Source organism: Mizuhopecten yessoensis, unplaced genomic scaffold (assembly GCF_002113885.1).
Source record: "Mizuhopecten yessoensis strain PY_sf001 unplaced genomic scaffold, ASM211388v2 scaffold10797, whole genome shotgun sequence".
NCBI lineage: Eukaryota > Metazoa > Mollusca > Bivalvia > Pectinida > Pectinidae > Mizuhopecten > Mizuhopecten yessoensis.
The window spans coordinates 84,305-105,561 of NW_018408726.1; the positions used below are offsets into that span (position 1 = coordinate 84,305).

Below are 21,257 nucleotides of genomic sequence, written 5' to 3' on the forward strand. Positions count from 1 at the left end.
TTTAAGCGCGCAAGCAATGATCGTCCACTTTTTCATCGTTTGCGCATCGAGTAACGTTGTGCGTTCCCAAAACTGTTCATATGCATATCTGACCTGAATGACGATGATTGCATATGTGACAAATCAAAAGATTACGTGGCCACAAAATCATAGCAGATGAATAATAAAACGGATGAAAAACCGAACAAAAAACAATAGATCTTTTCACCATTGGTGGAAAACCTTAAAGAAACAACAAATAGATCTTCTCTCCTGATGTTGAAAAGCCCTAAACATCAGACACGTTGAAAAATTTCCAAAACCTTCGTAGATATAATGTTTGCTGAAGATAAATATAATAATTAATCTTGATGCCTTATTGATATGTTGGTGAAATAAAGGATATATTTTTCACATTTCGAATATATTTTGTATACCTCGACAGTGTCAGAGACAGGTATTTCTTGATATTCTACGTAAGGTAGTTTTAAAATTAAAACAGATTGATACAGAATAAAATTGTAAAAGAATAGAGAACATTTGTGATAAGTGCAGGATACCATATATGATCACACTATTTTTCCAATCAGGAACAGGCTTTATATCATGCTAGTTATCTAATCACTAGTGATTACCCAATATTTCAAATATCCTCTTTCGGAATGAAGCAGGATTGCCAAATTTTTTGATTATTTTTAACACATAAGCAGGATGAATCTGATGTGCGATGTTGCTATAGATTAAGGTCATTTATTAAGTACGACTGCAAGATATGAACATTTATTTCCTGCTGTTTTCAAATCTGACTGTTGTACGGACATTGACTCTACCGAGTCCAAACCTATTGCCGCTATACCTTTTACCGACTCATTTTCTGTTACAGCCTGACAAAAAAGCAATTAAAAAATCAAAGCTTGAATGTTTGAAAGAAAGAATATGCCTGCTGTATCCCACCGCATGTCGCAAGTGGCGAATTATGTGGGGGATCCTTGGAAATCAGTCGTTTTTCTTTGTATCTTCTACTTGAGAGGAATTTGAAGGAAATGGTTGATCTGCTGTCCCCATTACAATATTTTGGATTTAAATCTTGTTTTTTTCTTTTTCCTTCTGTTTCTTAATGACAGTTTCGCCCTAAGCACCATTGTCTTCAAATGATCTTTGCTGTTGCGAGGGAAAACCTTCATGAAACCTCGTCCCGCTCGAAAATTAATCTAATGTCCTCACAATTTTAGTATTTATATTTTGAACCATGCAGTTACTTTTATTGTGTGTGCCGTCTTTTAGTTTCTTTTTACGCATTAGGCCCAAAATAACCCTATGTCTAGCGGCCTTTATGCCTAAACATTCAGCATCAAGCGACTGAATAAATAATATCAAAACAATCTTAAATGTAGTCTTTTATTACATCCAAATTGCAAACACTTAAGCTAAGAGCGTACATAAAAGAAAAGAATGCTTCTCTTTTTATTTCATCAACCAAGACCGTTTTTGGAAATCTTCAATCATTCTTAAATTACTCATAGTTTATATTTTTTCCTCAAAGGAAAGGCGACAAAACAGTTAACCCCTGCATGTTTGAGAAATGATATGCTTGCTGTGTACCAATGCAAAAATACTGAAGCGTCAATAAAACTCCGAATCGAACTAAATATCGTTAAACTAGGGAAAACTATACGAACTAAGAAATGATTAACCTGGAGACTATTGAAAAAGTACAGTGAAAATAAGACCAGGTATTCCTGAAGGTAAGGCCCTTATGCTTCATCAACGACACCTGTCATGGCAAGCAAGGTCGAGTCCAAGTAAGGTCACGTCCACTTAGCTAGAACGAGGGTTATAACAATCAAGATCGATATCTTTTGGTTGAGAGCAACAATGCTTGTTAAGAGTTAAATTTCTAAGGTTTCATCATTTTTATTTTTGTAATTGGTTATTTTTCGACGATTTTTTCATAATACATATAATCATGAAAAGAAACACACACACACACACACAGACACAAACTTACAGAGCATATATGCTAGCACGAGATAACTTAATTATACAACCATCATATTCTGCATATTTATTTATTAAAACATTTCCTCATTNACGTATTGCGACGTTTCAAAACTGGAAGGGACCAGTCGGTCAAGGAACGTTGCAACACGTTTATACGTGCACTGTTTGTTTATAAAGTAAAACTTTGATATAACATAATTCCAAACAGACGAATCGTACTGAAATATGAAATAATATTTTCTTTCTTATATGATAATATGCTACCGTATACAACTGACGAATTTTTAAGATAGTACATCGACATTCCTCTTGATTGACTTAAGGTTTCTGTGGACATTGTTTTCGTCATATTACCTAACTTTATAATGGGTATAAACCATCTATATGAAGATATTCTAATATTGTTTAATATTGATTTGAAAATTTTGCTCCGGTAAAACCGCTTACAAATATCATCCATCAGCTCGTAGATATTACACAAATGATCTGCTGGCCCATAGCAACAATCGTATTTTGTCTGTCTTTTCTACTCTTTGGTATTGGTTGTGATCTTCCTATACACCAGTTCTTAAGGCAATTACTCTTAAAAGTACGCCTAACAAAATATACCAAACAAACTTTACGAAAATTGAATAATGAAAAATATTAACAACTTACCTTTTTTTTTTCGATTTTGTGAACTTGTTATTTAGCCAACAAAATGACATGGATTATTGCTATTCCTTTTTATCATGTCAAAATGAGTCGTCAGTACACAACATCTATATATAGGAATAATAACATTCATTGTATCGATAGAGAAAGCACCACCGAAATAGAGTAAACATATCAATTTGCAAAATCAGACCTCGGTGCAGCGATCTGTCTGAACAAAAGTACACTTTGTTTTCTTCATATCCGAATTAGGTATTGTCACTAACTCTTGATGACCGTACTTAAATCGACAACAACAATTGGAAAGGAAAATCTCGATGAAATTTTTACGAAATTTTTGACCAAATGATAAATACACTAAAATATTTACAGAAAAACTTAAATAATACAAAATCAAGAATACTTTCTGAATTGCTAGTTCAGCCATGGTTGGACATATTATCGAGGCAGAACTAAAATACAAATATTTCAAAGTCATTTGAATTCGAATAACGTGACTTGGTAACGTGAGAGTGATGAAAACGAAGGACACGGAAAACAGCAGTCGTGTTACTTTACTCTGGGGTGACGAATGTCGTCTATCGTTGCTGTTTTGTCGTTTCCCTTTGAGCCTCGTTTGGCGATGAAGAAATTCTAGTATGCTACATGTAATGGCAATCATCAGACATATAATCATTAGAATAGGAACGATAAGAGTGATGACTGTATCAGAGTACGTGACGATTTGATTGATTTTATCGTAAACACTATGACGTGCACACATTTTACTCCCATCTGGACCGACATGTATCCCCGTTGTCCACAAAGGAAAATTGTAAAGGAGAAGCGACACAAACACAAATCCAGCTATGACGATTTTCGCTGTCTTAACGGTACAATGCTGGTTTACTTTGAATGGGTGGCAAATCCGTATGTAATTCTCTACAGTTACCATGACAACAAACCATACAGATAGGAATCCGCAAATGTAGGTTAAAAAGATGACAACCTGACATATTCCATCTACGTTGAAGATGTTGATTCCTAAATCCGTTAGACACACAATAAATAATGTAGTAAGGAATCCTGTATCCGATATTGAACGGGCTGCCAAATATAGGCTACATGAAGTTTTCCTTTGTGATTTACTTAAAAATACTATAGTTGCTAGTGTGTTTCCAATGATACCTAAAATACAGATGATAGGAGTTATATTCCTCTGTATTCTTGCAGCGACCTTTGTTGCATCGTCCACCTCTGCACAGATTGATGGTGATGTGAGGTTATGGCTGCTTACGGAGATATTTCCTTGGGAGGTTTCACTGTATCCACTCATGCTGATGTTCTTTAAAGTATTATATGTATCACATTTTTTACCTCAACATAGCACAGCACAGTAACTCCAGGTGTATCTGTCAACATATCAAGAAAAACATACGTGAATTTTTCATTTGCCAAATCAAAAATCACCTATAAATAAAAATGAAAATAGTTTCTATTCATGTTATATCATAATACACTGCACAGGACTTACTATTACTTTAGTGTAGTTAACTGATCTAATCTGTCTGGCCATTATCATGTTGTACCACATGATATCCTGTTTACATCTGTTGCGTGCTAGGAACATATTTGATGGATAAACTTATAGAACGTAACTGCTAAGGAGGATCAGAACGTCGCAGGTATCTAGTACCTAATGGGTTTCTTCGGGTAATGATTTAACGGACTATCACAGAAATCTCATTTAGCAAAGTCCACTTTACTGCCAACGTGTCACGCTATCATACGCGGAGCTACATTTTTATGTTATAGCTGGCGGGATACTCGATCTATGATGCTGTGGTATCTTTCGTAGAGCAGAGAAGTCGCATAGTAATGATATCATGATTGACAACATGCTGGTAAATCGGAGCGAACCAAATACCACATCCGTGCTACCCTGAAAATAGTCCAGGATAATTTCATTTAACAAATTTAGTAGTTTGCTGTTGCTCTTGGTTGTTTGTTTGCTGTTTAATGTCCTTGCAACAGCGAAGGTTACACGAGGGAAGGAGATTTGTTAGACATTCACTCCTGTATTCTAAAGTTGTAATATCATGAGCCCATGCAATTCTTGGTAAAACAGAAACTCTCAAGGATATAAAAAAAAGGTTGTGATAAAGCGGTATAGAGCAACCTCAAATTATTATTAATACTATTGATACAAACCCACATTAGATTGAAGTGAATTGGTGTTTTCGAATAAACTTCATTTAACAACAATAAAATATGTTTTTGTCAACTTATATTAATCGGGTAACACCAATTACCAACATTTTAATGTCTAATGTAATTAACGGTACAAAAGGACACGGACTCCAAATACAACACGGACCTATTAAAACAAGTGTATTTAGTTGCTCTGAGAGGGTACATAACTTAATGTTCAATTCTTGTCTTGTACAAGTAAAATAAAGTTTCTAGGTGTAATGGGACCTGTTACATAACGCGCCCAAAAAAGCCATGTAGTTCTATTAACATATGTTGGTGTTCTTGCCTTCTTGTAACAGCTGTCCCTGCAGGTAGGGCGTAATAATTGTACCTGCTGCCCCCATTGCATGATCGTAGTAGGCGACTTAATTTGGGATATTATCTTGTCTCTTCTTTCTAAACAACTGTCTTCTTCCTTTTGTCCTCCTTGACAATGCCTCACTTTTGCCCTTTAGTTGAGGGTTCGCCCCTGTGACAAAGGCTTTGGGATCTGTAAAAATGGTAGTTTCTAAGGAGTGTGACGACTGGTTCGCCCGTTGTCAGTATACTTTGACCGGGTGGGGTATCCTCGGTATCCTGCTTGGTGTCTTCGGCAGTATGTTTCAGTAAGGAAGCACTATAAGGTCGGCATCAGTTCCGCGATATCACAAGGAGACAAACACGAACATATCGCAGCGTCCCAAATCACACACGCATATATCTTGCACTTAGGGGAGACCTCCTTAAATTACAATAGCTGTTGATAGGACGTTAACAATACTAAACCAATCTTGTAATAGCGCGGATCTGATGCCGACTTTATAGTGCTATCTCACTGCTATACCATGCCGAAGGCACCCGGCACAGCATTCCGCCCGGTCACATTATCAACTGGTGAACCAGTTTTTGCCGTTACTCTCAATGCTGAACGTTAAGCAGGGAATAACAACTACCATTTCAAGGACTTTGGTATGTCCTAGCCAGTAGACAGAACCCGTTGCCTTCCTCACCTGGGCGAACGCTAAACATTAAAGCCATAAGTGAGGTATTGCCAAGCTAGGCGCTAAGAATTATTATTTTTATTAAATGCTTAACGGCCAATCAACATGGAACAAGTCATTTGGGCCAACAAATGGTCGAAAAAACCCAAATGAAAAATATAAACATTAAACAAACTTAAAGATTAAAAGACAAACGTCAACTTACATTTTGAAAGTGGCTATGATGACTCAAATGTTATTACAAAGACCAATAGCTATCAGATAGCCTAAATTTGAAAAGACAGTTCTGTTTTCGAAAAGTGATTTAAGATATGTAATGTTATTATAGGCGCTAGGAAAAAAGGTTGTTATAAGTAGAAAGAAAGACAAAGATCCAAAATGTTGCAATGAGTGCTATTGTGGTCGCTTTTGTGACCCCAACTAAGTAGAGGTCACCGACATGCAGGCGTGCAACCAATCAATCAATCAGAAGCCAGCCACTGTTTTTTTGTTTTGTTTTTGTATTGTTTAACGGCCCATCGACAAAGAAGGTCATTTAGCGCCAATGAAAACTATTTTGTCAAATAAGAAGACAAATGTAGACCAATTAAAGGCGGTCATTTTGTCAAATCGACATAAACATAAACATAAACATGTAAACATTTTAGCGAATTTAAACATTACACCAATTTCGACCTGTCTTAAAAACCACTATCAAGCAATCCAATAATGAACCCGATTGCGATTTTCAAAAAGGAATAAAATGAATACTCAGGTAGCCCAGTTTATTTCGGCAAATCAGAGATCATGGTGCCAAGCATTATATCTCTATGAAAACTAGATATCAAATGCATACATAAATGTGCCCCTCACTGCACTCGTGAAGCTTATGAATAGGTGAAGAGGAATTAATGTGAAACGTGGCAGACTTAGTTTGGCGGATTGGAAACAATAAGTCCCCTAACACCGTCTGGGAGACGTCAGTAGAAGACAAACAGCTCAAAACTCATTTGAAGGACTTATTCATAAGAAACGCAGCAACAGCAGTATGTTCGCAAACCTGTTTAAAGAACTGAACAAGAATTTAAATACTGGAAGTTCAAAATATTTTGTTTGTTTGTTTGATTTTGTTTAACGTCCTAAATATAAAAGCAAGCTCAAGGAATATTGCGCCTTAAATCTGGGAACTAATCATGAGGGGTTTGTATAAATAAGCCTCACTCTACACAGTTTTCGCTATAACAACCCTTTTTATTGGTTAATGACGATTGATTATTGGATGAAAGACAAAAAATACGCGCGTAAATTATTCTCCAACAGACCAATGCTCTTACGGAACCCGCGCTTAATTTTGGAAGTATTTGAAGAATGCTAGCGGACAAATGTTGTTGTTTTTTTTACCGGTAGATCTACAATTAATACCTGCCAATCTCATGGTCTGGATATTTTGCTTAACTTACAGCGAAGGTTACTTGAAGTGTTTGTGAATCTGTCAAATGCTGATTCCATGTGTTGACGAGTGATTGTTGGATTTAATTGATTGGATTGAATATATTGCATAATGCATGATGTCACTGTTTATTATTTATCTTCTGTCGGCCGAATGACAACTGAAAAATAATTATTTGTTCAAAACAAAAGGCCCAGGGGCCTCACTAGCTCACCTTGTATTTTTTTCAATTTTGAACCTGATGAGTAACACACAGGTTAATTAAAGGAGTACAAGAAGTACAAATAGCAAAAGAACTACATGTAGATATATTTCCCTAATTGGGCTTAATGGGGTTGCCCTCCATTTCTACAAAATTTAGTCTTTTTGTCTATAAATGATCTTTAACAAACTTGTTGATAATCCCTTTATTCACCCAGAAAGGTTAATTTTTTGATACTGAATTATCTTTATTTCCCCATGGACCCCTTCCCTCTGTCCTCAACCGTAGGGGGTGCACATACTCCGAAAAAAACATTATACAAAATTGAATCCCCTAACCCCTTCATTCGTAAAAAAATAAAAGAGAGCGATTTTTTATTTTTGCCCAAAAGGGGAAATATTGGACAATTGTTCTCCTTCTGTACAAATGAAGTGATTTAAATCAAATGTTGTCTGAAGCATGCTAGGAAAATAAGGAATAATTTTGTATAAACGGAGTTGTGAGGGTCCCCATTTTGGGTGCAGAAGGGTGGGGCCAATTAGGGGAAATAAAGGAAACAATTAAAGATCCTTCCTCTAAAACCGATGAAGGAATTTTAGCCAAACTTGTTCTAGATAATTTTTGGGCAAAAGGAATTAAATTTTGTATAAACGGAGGATGTGGTCCCTCCTGAGGGCAAGAACAAATAGGTGGAAAATAGTTAAATCTTTAAAAAATCTTCTTCTAAACCAAAAAAACCCGATGTAGACCAAATTTGTTCTAGAGCCTTTTAGAACATCGGGGCATGCAGTTTGTATAAACGGAGGGTGTAACCCCCTTGGGGCAGAGCCCAATAGGAGAAATAGTGAAAACTGTTTTTTATTCTGTACAAATGAAGGGATTTAAACCAAATGTTGTCTGAAGCATGCCTAGGTTGAAAAAGACTGTGCCCCCCCCCCCCTTCGGCAGAAGGTCGCATGTGAGGGCCGATAGAGGAACGAGAGGCTAATACACCAACATTCCCGCCTCCAGCACACAACACGAACATGCATGCATACACAACATATATCGCGGCACGTCTTTAAATGACCTTAGAATGTCAAATTCTGCACAACTAATCCTGATTCTGTGATCATTCTGTCATTTCAGTAAAAGGTAGTTCAGGATAATGGTTTAGAGGTAAACATTTAATAGAGAGAGCACCCAGTCCGCTTAACGTACCTGTTAATACGGTTGTTGCTTTCACAAACTTGAGTAGCTATTTTTGACTCATTTATCAACGTTTAAAGATATCGCATACATCCTTTACCAACTGTATACATGAAACGTAGCAAGCGATAAATTACAGGTTAAACACAAATGTAAATAATTGCTGTGTTAGGTTTAGGGGATACTTGTGTCATTTGTTAACAAAACGCTTTTGTTATTATGGTTATGAAAACTTAACGCCCTGAAGAGATGTTCATTTTCGTTACTTGTGCTATCTCGTTTTTTGGTAAAGACAAGGTCATTGTCATCTACCGATTTGTCTGCTTCATTTCCTTGGATGTCGACAAGTCACAATTAAGGTCACAAGACGTCAATGTCAGCTTGTAGTCAATTCCGTGATTAATTTGTAAAGCTTATTGAATTGGTTTGTCAATGAGTACTGAATGTCGATTTATTTGATTAACTGAGAGTACGTCTACAAAAGAGCTCACTGAGAGAAAGGATATCAGAGATGAACATCAATAAGCTTTTGTTTTACATTAAACAAATGATTTTTCATCATTCGTCCTTACCTTGACAATAAAAAAGCCTGACGTGGTCGAGCAATATGTATTATTTAAGAACACCAGCAGAGGTGCAATGCATTCATCTCTGCATTTTTGATGAAACAATACGCGTCGGGTTTCTGAGTGGACTGTTAACTGTGTCCTTTTTGTTTTATTAAAAAAGAACCCAAAAGTCGTGGATAATTATTTTTTTGGCCAGTAGTGTGATTTGATAAATGGCTGTCAAGTGCGTTCAAATGAATTACCTTTACTGATTTTCAAAGTAGCAGGTTTCAAATATATGAACACTTTCTGTGTCTTTTAATAATCAGAAGAGCTTAGATAAATGTTATTCTGTTTTCAGCATTTTCAAATGAATACCTTTGACCCACTTTCTAGGTCTGAACAGAGATAAAATGGAAAAAAACAATATTTACTAGTCTCTGTATAACCACGCAGTATCGATAATATTTTTGACAAGGAACGTTTCCCATTGAAGGGCTATCACAATTGATTGAAACATTAAACACAAAAATACTTCGTTTAGCTCACTCCATCGATTTATTTGTGTTTCATCAAGTACCGCCTTGCTACGTAATTCTAGTGAATATGTCTGCAACAACGGGAAGGCAGTCTTAAAACGGAGGATCATGATATCATTTTAGTCCACACACACAGCAAAGTTATTATTTTGGCTGCCTATAATCACTCAACATTGTTGTTATTTTATTACGTCTAGACAGTCTGTGCAACGCAGCGAGTTCCAGAAAATTGAACATAATATCTTAATAAGTTTGACACAACAGAGCCGTATTGAATGAACAGATTACATAGACTAAACAGTTGCCCATATCTTAAAACTTTGTGTACAAAACACAGTGTTCCTGATTGTTTGAAGTTTGTTTTTACTACGGGAATGCAGTTATTTATTTAATAACCAGGTCTTAACGACTTTTTTTGTTTGTTTGATTTTGTTTAACGTCCTATTAACAGCTAAGGTCATTTAAGGACGGCCTCCCCTGTGTGCAAGATGCATGCGTGTAGTGTATGTGTGTGTATTTTGGGAGGCTGCGATATGTTCGTGTTTGTCTTCTTGTAATAGCGCGGAACTGATGCCGACTTTATAGTGCTACCTCACTGAAACATACTGCCGAAGACACCCAGCAGGACGCCCCACCCGGTCACATTATACTGACAACGGGCGAACCAGTCGNATAGGCTAAACTTTGTGTTAGTCTTTCAAACTTATACGTAGTATATGAAATGTTGTAAGTTTATAGTGTTATCTAGAGTGTACCTTAAATTTTGCGTACGTCCCAAATACAACGATATTTTCAAACTGACCTGACACAAAACTCTCAATTTGTCGTGTTTGAACATTTTTAATTCAAAGTGAAACAATCCACACTTCTGCCTAAACGACAAAAGTTAATTTTCACACACAAATTGTAGTGTTTTGCGTCATCACGTGTATGCAAATTTCTACTTACTGGCAATGACCTGAACCAGTGTACACAGGTTATCTTCAAGGAAGTAAGTCTGTGGATCCCAACTTAGTAAGTCAGTTGTCTTAAATTATTGATGACCTTTTAGAAGTGAAGTAATCAATCAGCCTTAACTCTATTTTTTTTCTCTCTCGGATGACCCCTGGCGGCCGCAATTCTTGGACAGATTGGTTCTGTTTTGTTTAGTATTGTTTGACGTCCTATCAACAACTATGGTCATTTAAGGACGGCGTCCCCTGTGTGCAAGATGCATGCGTGTAGTGTATGCGTGTGTGTTTTGGGAGGCTGCGATTTGTTCGTGTTTGTCTCTTTGTGATAGCGCGGAACTTATGCCGACCTTATAGTGCTACCTCACTGAAACATACTGCCGAAGACAACCAGCAGGACATCCCATCCGATCGCATTATACCAAAAACGGGCGAACCAGTCGTCCGTCTCATAAATTGCTGAGCGTTAAGCAGGAGAAAAACTACTATTTTTACAGACTCTGGTATGTCTCGGCCAGGGGATAGAACCATAAGCCTTCCTCACAGGTGCGAACGCTCAACCAAAGGCCAAAAGAAGGGCATTGTCAAGGGAGACATTAGGAAAAAGAATGTTGTTGAGAAAGAAGAGAAAAGATAAGATCCCAAATTTAGTCTTAATATATAAGGTCGTTAACGCACAAGGTAAATCGGAAGCGAAACCATAGGTTTTCGAATGTAATGAAGACTGCTTCAACATAGGCATTAGAACAGCGGATAGGAGCTAAAATCAGAAGAATTCTGCACTTTATGATAAAAGCATGAAGTTTAGTACATAGGTTCCCTGTTTACACTGGTCATTTTAAGATATGGAGGCATCCGAAAAAATACTTACTTCCGGTAAAATCCAAAATGGCCGCCATTAGTTTAAAAAATCTAAATATGAGGTTATATATTGAATATTTAAAAACAGTAGTTGAATAATTAGATAGTATATTTTTGTGTTACCATTTGCGTGAACATTATCCATGATGTACACTGGTCATTTTAAGATATGCGAGATGCGAAAAAGAAATCGTAACTTACGGTAAAATTCAATATAATCAGTTTACAAGGCATCTATATTAAATACATAGACACGAATCTAGTTATATAGCATATTTTTGTGTTACCAATTGACTAAAAAAAGACAGATGCTTCCCTTACTTTTACACTTTTAATGAAAATGCACATAAATAAATAAAAAAATGCGGCATGGAAGCAATTTTGGAGGTTGAATTTACATGTTTTTGTTGAAAATAGAAGAAGACAGTACATTATATCGGTACTCAGCCGTTTTAGACAGCATTGAAGAAAAAGAGAGGAATTTCAAACTTGGTAAGTATTTTGGTAAGAAATTCCTGTTTTCCTATTTACAATTTTAAGGAACTTTTAAATTAGGGGACATTTTTCACATGACATATTTTACCAAACAATGAAGAAGGTCATTACTCTGACAACGACAAAATGTGAGTAAACCATATTTTTTCTTGAGTCAAACATTTAAAATATGATATTTTGAGTTCTATTTTCAACCTTTGTCTTGCATGTTTGCAAACATTTCCCAGAACAACTAGTTAGACTTGATCTAGGATTTCTGAATGTGTTGATCAAGGCATATCGATGTTTTTGATACTTCTTGTTTAAATATAGGTTATATTGCCCGAAACATTTGTTAAAATATCCTTTTACGAAAGTAACGAAAAAACAGTAGGCATTTTTGAAATTTACCTCCTTTCAAACTTTTTCGGTGAGAAAGGGATAATTATTACGCCTTTAAAAAGGTTCCGTGTAAAGAAAATGATTGTATTGCTTTTAAGAGAATACATTGCATTATTTAAATTCTGTTATGTAATATGAAACAAGGTATGATTTAATTAAATTGATAAGATTATTAATGTTTATTTAGTTGCATAACCGAAAGGTTGTTTTTCAGCAATATGGCCAAACCTTTTTTGTTATTTCATTTGAGTCGGACAAAATCACCATCAAAGAATATCTCCGTTTTTACTTGGAGAGGTGTATATTTTGCCAGGAGTAAATAGAAGAATTAAAATGTCCAATTAATTCAAAGAGGACGGATGTTGGAAAAGGTTATGAATCAATATCCAAAAAAAAATCAGACTTCATAAAGATTAATGCATTACCAGTGCCATTACCTAACTTCGATGAAGGTGAAGGTATTCAAGCAGCTTTGTTGAATCATCAGGCAAAATGACACAAGAGATGTAGTCTTAAATTCAACAACATAGAACTTAAACGTGCGGAAAAGAGACGATTAAATTCTTTAGGAGAACCATCATCGATAAGCCCAAAAGAGTATATCGGAGAGTGTCAGCAAGGTACAACTACAGATCAAGATATTTGATTTTTCTGCGAGGATCATACAGAAGCGGACAAGTTGCATGATGCAAGTAAATTTAACATGGACAGTCGGGTTAGGGAATGTGCTGTTAAACTACAAGATAAGAAAGTGTTAGCAAAACTCAGTTCTGGGGACATGGTTGCTCAGGATGCTAAGTATCATGTAAAGTATCTCGTGACATTATACAACAAATCCAGATCTTTGATTATTCAGCATCATCCATAAGATGACAAACAGAACCAAAACCATGGCATCGCACTGGCTGATATTGTAACCTACATAGAGGACTCCAGAACAAATGAGATAGCACCTGTGTTTCGAATGGCTGAACAATCTGAGCTGTATGGTAATAGATTAAATAGCCTCAGCACACCATCCACAGCTGCCCACGCTACAAGACTGAAAGAAAGGATTCTAGGACAAATCCCAGATTTACAGGCCTACAAAGATGGTAGGGATACTTTACTTGTATTCAACAGCGATGTTGGCCCAGCATTATGACGATCAATCAATGAAGATTTTGACACTAAAGCCAGTCACATCTGTAAAGCCGCACAGATAATACGACGAGATATGTTAGCTATGCACTCAACCCTCAAAGGCCCTTTTGATGAAAATTGCCAGGAGTCGTGTTTGTCTACTTCACTTCTTACACTTGTAAATATGCTTTTAGAAGGTCCTCATATAAAGAGAGAATAACACACAAAAGATACATTAATGTTAATAGCCCAAACAATACAGTTTAACATGTATCACATGGTCAAGGAGACGGCCAATACTCATCGTCATCAAAAAGCACGCGAAACTCCTCTCTGTATTTACATCGGCATCGCTATTCACAGTCAGACGAGAAAACGTCAGCTTATTAACACATTCTACAGGTATTTCGTATGACAGAGTACTGAATATTTTCACAAAAATTGCTGAATCAGTGTGCCAACGATATGAAACAGAGGGTACAGTTTGTCCTCCTAAACTGAGAAGTGGTCTCTTTACAACAGCAGCTGTTGACAATATTGACCACAATCTATCATCAACAACTTCTAGAGATTCATTTCATGGCCCTGGTATATCGCTCTTCCAAAACAAAACATAAACACTTATATAATGTGACTATGTACTGCACTTATTTTTGACCCTCCATGAACATGTATTAATGGAAGAAGTTATATGTTCTATAAATTTGGAATTATTGTGTTACAGGTGGCTGCGTTGTATCAAGGAGTGTTGCTGACCAAGACAATAACAAGATGTATATCACATGGGCGTTCTTTCAAGCTGAAAATTTGGAAGATGGTCAGACACATCTGGCAATATCTCCACTGCTACCCCTGTTCCATTAAAATGCCAAGAGCACAGCAATGGACATCGTACAGAAGTCTACCAACAAACTTAACCCAGGTCATACCCCTGTGATTGCATTTGATCAGCCCCTGTATACCTTGGCAAAATTGATTCAATGGAATTGGCCACAACGCTATGGAGAGCATCAATTTGTAATTATGTTCGGGGGTTGCACATTGAAATGGCTTCTTTGAAAACTATCGGAGACTGGCTGAGTGGAAGTGGTTGGGTTTCTGCGCTCATTGAGGCACATGTTGCAACATCTGGAATGGCCGACTCGTTCCTGAAAGCAAGCAACTTTGGGAGAACAAGATATCCACACCAAATCACAGCAGCATGCCTTCACATTCTTCAAGAAAAGGCTAATGTGGAATTTTTCAAAAACAACATGCTGGAAGACCATTCTCTTGATTTCACAGAATGGAAAGAGACAAGGTCAGCATCATCACCTCAGTTAAAATGCTGGAACATGGTACTTGATATGGAAATCACAATCCTTCTCTTTGTCAGATCTTTCAGGGAGATGAATTTTGCCCGATACGTTGATGCCAATGAAGTGAAGTCAAACAGAGAGGACCTTGAAGTAATAACAGCCTTATTCATTTGTAACCACGAAGAGGCAGACACTCGAATGTTTGTTCATGTAGCAGACATGCATGCAAATGGATATCGAAAGATGCTACTTTGTACAGTAGACACAGATGTTGTAGTGTTAGCCTTGTCAAATTACATTGAAATTGATTTGGACGAAATTTGTATTGGTTTTGGGGTAGGAAAACATTTTTGTTTTTTTCCAATACATGACATGGTAACTTCTTTAGGGAATAAAAAGCAAATGCATTACCGTTGTTCCACGCTTTCACGGGATGTGACACTGTCTCATCATTTTGTGGGAGATGTAAAAAGTCTGCATGGGATACATGGAGTGCATATCCGGAGCTTGCACCAACATTGCTTCATTTAAGCAATTGCCCTATGAGCATCACCGATGCGGACATGAAGGTCAGAGCCATTCGTTGTTCTGATGCATAGCCGAAGTAGTGAACTCATGTACGTCAATGAGGCAAGGAAACAATTATTCACTCAGAAGAGTCGCACTACGGAAACTCTACTACATACCCAAGCTCTGTTGGAGTTTTAGGGAGGTCGTGTGTGGGGACAATGTCTTGAGCCTATCCAGGAACTTCCTCCACCGTCAGATTGGGGATGGAAACAGAATATCAATGGGGTATGGGTACCCTTTTGGACGACACTTTTGGATGCAGCTACATCAGCACAGAAACTCATTAAGTGCGGATGCAAAAAATCTTGCAAATGTGTTAAATCTACATTAGAATGCACTGCATTATGTTCGTGTGAAGGAAACTGTTCGTGGTGAAAAAGTGGGAAAGTGGGAAAAGGGTAATAATTTATCTTAGTGTTAGACTTGTAAGCGGAAAGTTGTTTAATGAAGTTTGACCATTTGAAATGCAGTTTTGTCTGGAAATATTTAGATATTCAGACTTTGATGAAATATTAATGTGCATATCCTTGTCCTTATACATAGTGCAATTCATTTCTCTCAAAGTGTGCGTGTATGTGTTATTTTTTCGTGCAAATCGAGTAAGAGGATGCCATTTTTGTTTTAACTAACCTTTAACAACATCGCGGCCATCTTGGAAAATTAACAGGAAATGGTGGCCATTTTGGAAAAAAAAAAATGTGTAGATGATATTTAAGTATTTTGCATCTCCTACCAAGTTGTGAACTAAATACAATAAGCATTTATATTTTTTTTCTCACATTTTATGTCAAAAATGCAATCTTTCAATCCTTGGTAAGCATTTTTGAAATTCGTGTTGCCGCCATCTTGGAAAAAACCGGAAGGGACGTTTTTCAGAGATGCCTCCATATCTTAAATTGATTAGTACCTTTAATAAAATGTTTATACCAAATTCGATGCTTTTATCACAAAATGCAGGTTTTTTCTCTTATCAGCTCTACTACATGCAGTTTAGTGCAAGGCATGGAGGCGTTATCTTGATGTATATAAAATTGCCTTGACAGACCAGAGTAAATCTCCTATAATTATTTGTCAATACGAGGAAAAACAGGAAGTAATTATTTCTGTCCGTGCAAGCAATTACGGTTTGCCGATAAATCGTAATAAAATCATTCTACTGTCATCATCTCGGTGACAGCGTTTCTGTCATATACATGAAATGTACAGAAGTATCCAAGCCCTTACTCTACACAAGTTCGGAATTATGAAGACAATCCTGTTACTCCTTTAGGTAGCAGTGTACAGTAGCGTACGGTGGCAATGGGTGATATTTTTGTACAATGAATAACCCATGTAATACGGCATGTATCAAATTTTTAAAAAAAATCAGCAATAAAATTGGCATATACATTATAAAGCGGACTATGTGGGCTTCACATTAAAAAAAAAAAAATACGAATTTGGTTTGAGACTACATTTTTGGCCATTTACACAACAAAAGCTAGCTTTTCATGTAGTCTATTTTTGTACTCAGCAAAATATCAATTTTACAGTGCTTGTCACGCATGTCACAGTTGAAACATCCTCTTTGCCACCCACAAATATGAAACGACCTTTTCAGTCAGCCCTGGCGGAACCCAAACGTGGACTATTAATTTCGGTTTCAGTCCCATATTTTGACCTCTGTTGTCAAACACTTTCACAGCTTTCGTGTGTTTGCTTCTGAAATTATAATTTCTTTTATAGATCTAACATGCAACCTAAAGACGTAGGTGTTTCAATGGACAGAAAAACAGTACAACTAAAATCACCACTGTACTAAAAAGATTTCACTATTTTGACATTATTTTATAAAAAAAAAACCAGATTCCATTAGGAGCAAAAATAACCGTCACATTGGTTTTTTCAAAATATCAATTTTCCAGTGCTTGTCACGCATTCTTTGAAAATATGAAAAGCGTATACGGTTCAATATAATGCCTATAACAGCCTGCAGGTCGGGGATTGGGAAATTAATACATTCTTTTCCCCACTGCATTTTGTAAAAGGCAAGTAATGAGGGAACCAACTGCATATTTGGTGATTTGCTTTTGTGTCCTTTACTATAACAAGGGCACCTTTAAGAAAGGTCAATATATTTTTCGCAAAAGCTAAGATAAATGAAAGGGCGTGTATGTACTGGGGGCGATAAAACCTTCATCACAAGATGATACCAGACAAACCATCAAGACTTTTGGAAATTCACGTCAAGAAATTGACAAGAGACAATGTTTTCTTGGCGTTCTTAATAAGAAATGAAGAAATCGTTTCATGTACAACCCTTAGGTTTTACAGGCAGCTGTCAATGAACTCCTAACTTACCTACCAATAAGTATGGGGTTTTTTTCTAGCCGAGCCGAGCAAAACATATATTAACATATTCCAAACACCTCTATCATCGTTAAACAAGAGTTTCTATTTATTTGACGTTTTAATCAACCTACATATATTTCACAAAAGACAAAACTGACATTGGTCATTATCAACAACGTGAACGTTTATCAGGAGATATATGATTTTTTACCCAATTTATTTTTAGGATGTTATTTGACAAAATAGTCACTTTGAATTACGTTTACGTAAAAAAGATATTACCACATGAAGAATGATAGTTCTTGTTCGTTTAATTTCAGAGGAGCTGCAGATCAATTGTGAATTATTCGGAGTCCCCTACGTAGCAGATAAAAAAAACCCGACAAAGCCCACACAGCAGTTGCCTAGAACCAGCAGCGAAATGCGTCAGGCTAATTATTTTTTCTCGCAATATAGAGTTCGTAAACAAGTCACCAATTTCATACGACTAGGCTGTGGATGTTAAGAGAATGGTACATCGTAATTACGTTTCACCAAAACCACCTTAAACCATTGTCAACAGAAAATTTAATGGATTCTTTCGTTTTGTTTTTCGCTCAGGCTAAAACGAACTCGGAGCCGCCATGGTCATATGGAGACGGTCTAGAGAGACTTAGTTTTCCTTGTCCTCAAAAAAGTAAGTTCATATGTCCTGGAGGTCTAAGTGATCTTTCAGCAAAGAATACTACCTTGCATCCTGAAAGATGAACGTAAGAAAAACATCTGATTGCACATCCGTGCTATTAAAACACCCTTGCAGGTGGAGATCGAGAGACCCGCTGCAGGAAAAATGTAACCGGACGGAAAGCTGTGCTGAGTGCCCTCAGCATGATATTGCAGTGAGGTAGCACTATAAAGTCGGCATCAGGTCCGCGCTATCACAAGGAGGCAAATACACCAACATCCCTACCTCCAGCGCACATAGACACAAGCACGCATGCACAAAAATACATGGAGGCACGTCCTTATATTACCTACGCTGTTAATAGGACATTAAATAAAATAAATTTAAACCAAACATTAAACTACCTTAGTCGTTAATAAGGCGTTACATTAAATAAACTAAACCACTCTTTGTAGTATAACTTTGTTTTGATCTATAGCAAATTGGAAAATCGTCTCCAAATGAAATCGTTCTGTGGGAGAGCAAGGATATATTTTACTATGCTATTGATTTTTAATATGAAAGGTGACAGAAAGTATATACCCTTGAGGCATACCCATCTCATGCTTGTTCATGTCGGGGAAAAGGAAAATGTATATTCGATAAAAGATAATCGTGAAGTGATGCGAGGCAATAACGAGACACGGGTGTGTTTTTTTAACGACTTTCTTTTGTGGTTTTCAGGCCATTTAAAATGGCATATACAACTTGAACTGTGTCATTCTTGCACTCTGATCGAGACGACAATTTGCCGATAATTATATATGTGTCACCGATAAAAAAATCATGTATGTGAATATATTGACATTTACTAACACATTATTTTTACTGAGAATTATCAACTGATAATATGGAGATAAATAACCACTAATACAATACCAGTACAAACTAGTGATAAATTATCAGTCTTTAGTTTTGGTGAAAATTATTTGCTACAATATGCATGTTCAGGTCTCATATATCATTTTTTTCATTTTGATAGATGGAATATCTAAACATGGCACTTTGGCCTGTTTGAATGTGGAAGGCCTTAAAATTGGGATGCAGAAAGCAAGGGAATGTCACAGAAATAAAAATAGAATGAACTTATTTGCGGTGTTTGTGTTTTATGGTCATTAAAAAAGAACATTTTCTTCAAGTTAATCAACCACATGCTTTCTTATTATATCCATGTGTCGGCATGGTTACCTAAACAGCGTGTATGCATATATACACCTAGTCAGTAGTAGACCATTTTGATTGTCAGGTGGAAATCTGTAAGTTGTAGCTTAGTCAATGATTTATTATACTTAAAATAATCATACATGAGATAGGGTGACTTTCATATCATTTTGACATATTTTTAGTTTTGTATAGCGTTTGGTTCTCATTGCCGAAGTAGTTTGGTTTAATTCTGATCAATAGTTTAGAAAGTATCGTTTAAAGCAATAGTTGACAAAACATGCTTTTTTATGCCATGCAACATTGTGAAAGAAAACATTTACAAATTGAAAACATTAATAGCAAAATGATTAGTTTTCGAATAAATCATTGTAAATATCTATTCAGTGGTAATACCTGTTATCATATATGTTATTGAATATTTTTTTTGATAAACTCTCCTTAGAAAATACATCAAGAACCAGATACATGTTTGTTTGAAATTAGCGCAGATGCACGTTTGTTTGTAAACGGTTGATAACATGCCCGACAATGAGGTTGGTAATCTTTACGTTCATTACAGATGGTTACGTTTTACTTGAGTAAGACAAACCCTATTGCCATGTATGTTATCAAAGACTCACAGAGAAGTGTCATGAAAACCATTATTTGTACTCAAGATAGTAAAACAATGGATAACTATGATCAAAGGATATTGATACACGGAGAATGTTTTAAAAGCACTAGGAGAATAAGACAAGGTGTGTATTTTCTGTTTCATCGACAACACCTATTGTAAATATGGGTCACTTTCTAGCATTTGTATGTAATGTGTGCGGGCATGTATGTGACGATGTGGCAACAACGTTACATGATGTGCGGTGTGCGCACGATATAAAATTTGCGATAATAACGTTCGCACAACCGTTCGATAGGTATCGTTGTTGATAAATTGCCTGTGAATATCACGATTTCGTATTTCATTTAAATCCGATGTAAGCATGTCGCATACTTCAGTCAGATGCACATGGTTATCTATTTATCTAATAGTAAGTAATGAACATATCACGTACCAGAATTGTTTTGAAACGATTTCAGTCGACACGTATATATGCGTAATGTAGTAATGTACATGCTTATAAAATGTCAACAAAGCAGCTTTTCCTCTTACCAGTTGCCTGCTAATTATCAATTAATAGGACAATTTGTGTTTCACTAGTAAATCGTGAAGGAGGTGTGAAATATTCACGCAAGGTGTAAGATACACAATTAACAATTAAGTGTTCAATTACCATTGAATTGTAATCGGCCATCAACATGTTCTATTTCTGTACCTAACAGACAAACTCATTAATTAGTTTTACAGTCATTTTAATACTGTGTAATATGCATTGAAATTAGAACAAGAGATCCCAAAGGAATCTTGGCGCCCAACATTGTACCATCTTCATTAGTTCTTTGTCAGTTCGATCTTTTCTCTTATTTCCTCTAATCTGTTTAATCGAGTCATGTTAACAGTAAATGCACCTTGAGGTAACTTTTGATCTAAACTTAATACTGATGTGTATGAAAGCCAACCTTCAAAGTGAGTTTGTCATTTCACATATTTACTAGTACAGTACTTAATGTGAAAGAAATAGAATCGATCATTGCA

The 21,257-nt window shown here is 36.3% G+C and overlaps 1 protein-coding gene across 1 annotated transcript in view; it reads right to left on the reverse strand.

The window, feature by feature from the left end:
• Positions 1 to 2,821: 2,821 nt before the first annotated feature.
• LOC110462481 (somatostatin receptor type 2-like) overlaps positions 2,822 to 21,257 on the reverse strand; it is a 35,898-nt gene continuing 17,462 nt past the window's right edge. The window contains exon 2 of the mRNA XM_021516445.1: positions 2,822 to 4,025. Within this exon, the coding sequence (XP_021372120.1) occupies positions 2,822 to 3,949 (1,128 nt within the window). The 5' untranslated portion in view covers positions 3,950 to 4,025. The remainder of the gene's footprint in view (positions 4,026 to 21,257) is intronic.